The sequence below is a fragment of the Calidris pugnax genome, unplaced genomic scaffold (genome assembly GCF_001431845.1).
Source record: "Calidris pugnax isolate Ruff unplaced genomic scaffold, ASM143184v1 scaffold27, whole genome shotgun sequence".
NCBI lineage: Eukaryota > Metazoa > Chordata > Aves > Charadriiformes > Scolopacidae > Calidris > Calidris pugnax.
This window is the reverse complement of record NW_015090893.1, coordinates 13,244,611-13,250,704: the sequence shown is the minus strand read 5'-3', so window position 1 is coordinate 13,250,704 and position 6,094 is coordinate 13,244,611. Positions and strand designations below refer to the sequence as shown.

Below are 6,094 nucleotides of genomic sequence, written 5' to 3'. Positions count from 1 at the left end.
CCAGGCCGTCTCCCCGGAGCGCCTGGAGCTGGAACGCCAGCAAACCTTCGCCCTGCACCAGCGCTGCCTGCAGGCCAAGGCCAAGCGGGCCGGCAAGCACCGGCAACCCCCGCCGGCCCCGCCGCCGCCCGCGCCCCCTCCGCCGGCCGCCGCCGTCGTCGTCGCGGGGAGCGCCGACAGGACCGGAGCCAACGGGCTGGAGGCCGAGGCGGCGAGCGGCGAGCAGCACGGCCGCAGCAGCACCTTGATCGCGGTAAGCGGCGGGGGCGGTTGGGGCCGTGGGGGGAACCGGCGCGGCGGAGGCGGGCTGGCACCGAGAGCTCCCTCCCCACCCCCCGGGATGGCGGGGGGAAGGAAGCCCGCACGGCCGGTGCGGTGGGAGGGCGGAGGTTGGGGTGGCTGTGCGGGGTGTCCGCGCTGTTCCAGCTTCGCAGCTGATCGCCGCCCGTTTATTTTCCCCCTTGTCACCTTTGCGCGCTGGGGGAGCGCGTTAAAAAACTGCTGCTTGCTGAGGAAGGAATAGGGGACGGCCTTCTGTGTGCTTCTTCGGAGCAGTGTGCTGAATGTTTCTGGCTAATTCACCTTAAACCTCCCTGCAGAAACTGTCAGAGTGGCATTAATACTGCGGTGGCTTTGGATTTTTTTTTTGTTTGTCTTTAATTCAGGTCGTCAGGGGTTAGTGGGGTCACTTGGTAAGGATATGCTTATTGCTGAGCCTATACTTATTATTTAAGACAAATAATGTGTCTATTAATTCGGGTACATACTGGAAAAAAATTCACTGGAAAGGCAGCTGCTTATTTGCCACTCACTCTTAGTGGGTGTGAACACGATGGCAATCCCACTCCACCCATTAAAAACTGGCTCAGCTCAAAATCTTAATGTTTCTCTGGCTTCTCTAGCATTTCTGGTTGTCAGGATATATTCATGCAGCCCTGTTTGTATATCAAGATAGCTATTGCTTAACTTATTCTGAGCCCTTTAAATATACTGCTGTGTAGTAATGTGTCAGTAATGTAGGTTAGTAGGATAACCTCTTAAAGGCTGCTGCTCCTAATGCCTGTCTGTCTTAAAACCAGGTATTTCTAAATGGTGGCCTGCATGAAAATGATACAGGATTGTTGTGTCTTTAAAAGGGGATACTGGATTAACCTGAGGCATTCTAGATTAATACATAGAAGAAATATTTTTAAGATGGTGTCTGATTTTTTGATCATATTGGAAGGGAAGGAGGATGTGTTTCTCTGCTGTCTTGGACCTCGTTTAGTTACAGTTTTTAAAACAGGATGATGATAGAGCTTACTGTATACTTGGGTATGACTGGACATGATGTGAAATACTGAAACGTGGGGCTCATCCTTAATGTAACTAGCACTAGGCAGCATGTGTGCAGTTTGTACTATTTACAAGATGAACTGAAAATGTTTCTATTCTTGCTAATACACATGTGAGAATCTAGGACTTGCTGACATTTCTGAAGACTTAGATACTTGTGACACAGTTAGAGCCCTTCAGCTGGTTGTTAAAGCAGGGTACTTGAGGAAGAGAGGAAACCTTGTGTGTTCCTGACAGCAATTCTGTAAAACTTTCTGAGTAGCTGTTGTTTAATAGACTGATCTTGAATGTAAACTTGTGTCAGAACAAAAGTGATTCAAAGTCGTGTTTTATTATCTAAAGACTTGCTGGGATTTCTACTTATTTCCTGTCTGGGCTTTAAGGCTATTTGCATATGGGGCTCTATCCATTAATAATGCATATACACACAGAGCTCTTTAGCATGTCAAACCCTGTTGCTTAAGCTGCCACCACACGTCTTCATATTGATCTTTTTAAAAAAAGATGTCTTGAATTCATTGGTGTTGTTTCTTTTAAATTGCTGTGGATGTGGATTTGATCTAATTAGCATCCATTATAATGAGGGCTCTCAACAGCAGCGAGGTTCTGAAATGCACTGCACATCTGGGGAAGCCCTTCTTGTACAGGAAGCTGCTGCCAGCAGCCAATTTACACAACAGAAGAGGGTTTTAGTGTATGAATGACTCTTCCTCGTGCTGGCCTGCTGTTTCCTTCCTAGGATACATGACTGTAAGCTTAATTGCAGCTGCTGATTCATCACCTCGTTACTAGGGTATAAAGTTGGTTTGCTTAGTAATTCAAGTTTTGAAAAAAAACAACAACAAACCCCCTCTGCTGCTCATTTCATTCCTTTGGTGTAAAAGGTACCTCTCTAGGTTGGTATTTTTACCTCTAGCAGTCATGTAGCTGTTATCAAGGCCAAGCATGTGCTTTGTAAGGGAAGGACATGGGTTTGGTTTACAATATTCAATAAAGTTTGGATGAACACCAAAGTTATCGTGTTTTAAAATATCCTGGATGCATTCCTTTCAAAAGAATGCTGCTAGATCAGTGAAACACGCATTATATCAGCTATCACTGCTGTTATGATCCAGAGTTTTCCATGAAGCTGCATATAAATCTTCTCTTGGAAACTGGTACTTGGTGTTGAAAGTTGATGAAGTGCTTATTTTGATCCTTGAAGAAGAACGCAACTCATGTAAAGGTAGAGGGTTTGTGATCTAGTGTTAGAGGGCTTGTAGTAGAAGGATGCAAAGCTGCACTGCCACAAGGGTGGGCAGTGGACAATGTGTGTGCTCCTGGATGCTGTACTTCAGAGCATCTTCTGCAAATTCAGAATAGCCATAGAGAAAAGGGTTGCACTGCCACTTCTTTCTTAATGTCTTGTATGATTTTTCATGTGGCCAAAATCAGATATTTTCTTTTCCATTGGTCTTTTCTCTGTTTTAGATCCTGAAGTTGGATGAATCTTGCTTAGAAGCAGAAGTAAAGGGTAGATTCTTCCTTTGTTTTCATACTAGGCAGCTCTAAAATTTGAGCCTCAGAAACCAAGAGAACACAGTATTGATACAGAAATACCTTGGATGATTTGTACACAATGTAGACCTGTCCTTCATTTGAGGAAAAAGATGCAGAACTTTTTAGCTTCCTTTTTTTTTTTTTTGAGATAATTATTTAATGGGAAATTCAAATGTTGAAATTTAATTCACATTTCTGTTGTTTAAGATGACTTTATTAAGACTATGCTCAAAGTCAAAGATGCTCAATATCTGGATAATGTATTGTCTGTTGTGTTAATGTATTTTTGACAAACGGGGAAGAGACAAGACTTGTCCTTTAGAACATGGTTGGTTTTTTTTTATTCTTTGCCCAGGTTCTGGTTTGAGAAAGTTCATTTTAATAACACTTGTTTAAATTCTCTATAGTAGAAATGTTGGCTTCCTTGTATTTCTCTGATAGACTATGATGTAGTGTATCCCTGAGCTGAACAGAAAGCGTTTCCGTGTCATGCGAATGGGCAGAATGGCAAGATCTGAATTTTCATCTCCACTCCTTGTTTTATGATGTGGTCTCTTGGAAGGAGACTTGTTCCCTGTTTCTTACTGGGTGTTTTCCTCCCCCCCTCAACCTGAGAGCAGTTGTTGTATAGATGGTTTGCTTTGTCTAGGGCTGCCACAAAACCACAAACAGAATTTCTGGAATGGGCAGAGACGGACGGTCTAGTTGGTGGCCCGTCTTGGGAGTGCTTTGTGTTAAAGCTGAAGAGCAGACCGGCATTTATTTGGGAGTGATAAAAGTTTTTACACTAATAATAGGTGAATTCTAATTTAAGCAAAGGCACTGAGTAAAAAGTTTAAGAAGAAATTGAAGTATAAGGAGAGAAGAGCAACATTTCTTGCTTGAAAAAACCTTAAGTCATAAATTAAAGGGGAGAGATTGCCTGGATTGTACTGACAAGCATTAATAACATTCCACTAACGAAGCTCAGACTAGTACAAGAACAATTCAGAAGACCTCATTTTTGTGTAAGCTGTGGTATAGGGGTGTTAAACTGTGAAATTACGTTTTACCACAAAAATAGCAAATTATTTCCACGTTATTTATACATAACTATAGAGCAGTGTAGGCTTGCCACCATTGTTTGTTTTTGCTGACAAGTCTGATAGTTTGTTGCCCAACAACTCAGACAGGTTTTTCTTTGTCTCCTTTTAATTCTGTGTGAGGTATTGTTGTATGTTTGAAACATTTCCCTTCCTAGATTAGTTAGATATGCAGTGATGCTTCCTAAATTGTAAGGCTCTAGGAGTGACTGATCTGCTGCTGCTGTTTAAGTTCAAGTGAGGTGGAGGATCCGGCGTTGCAGCTGAAGGCACAGCAGTTTTTTTTTGATTCAGCAGAACAATTCCTGTAGCAGAAGCTGCCCCTTGTGACTAATGCAGGCTCGGGATATTTATAGACATGCATATCCACAGCCCTTCTTCACTCCAGCAGGCAGTCACCCAAATACAAAAGTCTTCTGGAATTAAAGTAAAAGTCAAAATTAGTCCTGCAGTTTGGTTCTGACAAGGCAGGGGAATGCAGGAACACATTGGGTAATAAAATGCTTTCCTTGCAGGGGGGGGGCGAAACTTTGGAAGCTGTGGGCAGATGCACAGTAAATGGGGAGTTCTTACTACGTCGTGTAGTCAAAAGGTTATGTTTTCTATCCAGAATTCATGCACTACAATTTCTGATACTTGCATTGTTGTTCCAGCTTAAGAGGTTGCTCCTGTCCTTGGCCAGGCAGGAGAGGAGAATCTGTGCCTGTAGAGGACCTACTGTAAACTCTGGTTCATGGGAGCTTATCTGTGCTGCAGTACTATCACTTCCACGGCAGAAAAACAGATATAGTCTATTTTGGTTTCCCTGTCTAGGTGAGAATGCTGGTATCTAGCTAGGAGGCATATTGGAACTAGATTTCTATAATGTTTCTGGAGTGATATAGTGTTTCTTCTTTGAAAAAGACCAGCATTGTGTTTTTCTTGCTGGTATTTCATGACAAAGCCTTGTAGACACAACTTAATTCTGAGACTGAAATGGTAAACTTATTCCAAATAAAATATAAAAAAATAAAGCTCTATTGAATCCGGTAAGAATATTCTAATCTCTGTAGCAGATGCTTAAACAAAACTAAACAAGAACATTATATGGAGCCTAAAAGATGCAGTATCAGAACCAGATTTTTTTTTTTTAGTTTTATTTCTGCTGTGGTAAGGAGGTATTTTTTTCAGAAAAAATGAAACTTGCATGCAGCGTGTATTATATATTTATTTACTGTCTTGAGTTACAGGACTCAAAGTATAACAAATTACTGGATTTTTACAGAAGTAGTTTAGTTGGCTGTCCTCAGTTTAAAAATTCTGCATTGTGAAGGATTTCTTGCTTTCAAGCAAACAATGTGAGCTAAACTTTCGTGCTTGTTAAGTTTAATGTATTGAAATGTCATTGGTTTCAGATTATTATGTAAAGCTAGCTTCAGGTATTGGGTGTCTTACACTGATGTTTTGCTTCCTCGAATAATCTTTTTCTCTTAAAGAAAAAAAAAAAGAAAAACACTCCCCAGATCCCCCACCAGCAAACAGACAAAAAACCCCACCAGAAGAGCTTTGAGCCACTGTTTTGATCAGCGATTCATTCCCCATTTCCCACCAAGGCAGTAAGAGAACACCCCACTGGACTCTGAGTTTTGAACCCTGCCAGAAAAGGCTGAGATGAAGTTTTAAAGCTTTTCTGATTTCTTCTTGTTGGGCCTTTGTGGTAGTTTGTGGACAGCAGCCCCGCCCTTCCTGCCCACGCCTCTGCGCCTTCATTCTCGCTTCCCCGCCTTCCTATTGGCTGAGAGGGACGTCCCTCACGGCTCGCGACGCGCTACGCGGCGTGACGTTGCCCCACCACCCAGGAAGCTCCGCCTATTTATTCTCAACTCGGCTCTTGAGGGGAAAAACAATTTCAAGATGGCGGCGGCGCGGATAACAATGGGGAGTCGGGGGTTCGGGCCGGCCCGTGCCTGAGAGCGGCGGTCGCCGGGCCGCGCCGCGCCGCGGGGGAGAGCGGAGCGGGCTCCGGGCGGGCCCCGGGGAGGGCGGGCAGCGGCCGCCGGGCAGGACTGAGGGAGAGGAGCCGGGGGGGAGCGAAGCGGCACTGGCCTCGGGGGAGAAGGAGGAAGTGAGGTGGGGGGGAGCGGAGCGGGCGCTGGGCT

At 44.2% G+C, this 6,094-nt stretch overlaps 1 protein-coding gene across 1 annotated transcript in view; it reads left to right on the top strand.

Annotated features, from left to right (window-relative positions):
- The window catches only part of MAML1 (mastermind like transcriptional coactivator 1), a 29,512-nt gene that overhangs the window by 795 nt on the left and 22,623 nt on the right, over window positions 1-6,094 (top strand). Inside the window, exon 2 of the mRNA XM_014947769.1 lies at window positions 5-253. Within this exon, the coding sequence (XP_014803255.1) occupies window positions 5-253 (249 nt within the window). The remainder of the gene's footprint in view (window positions 1-4; window positions 254-6,094) is intronic.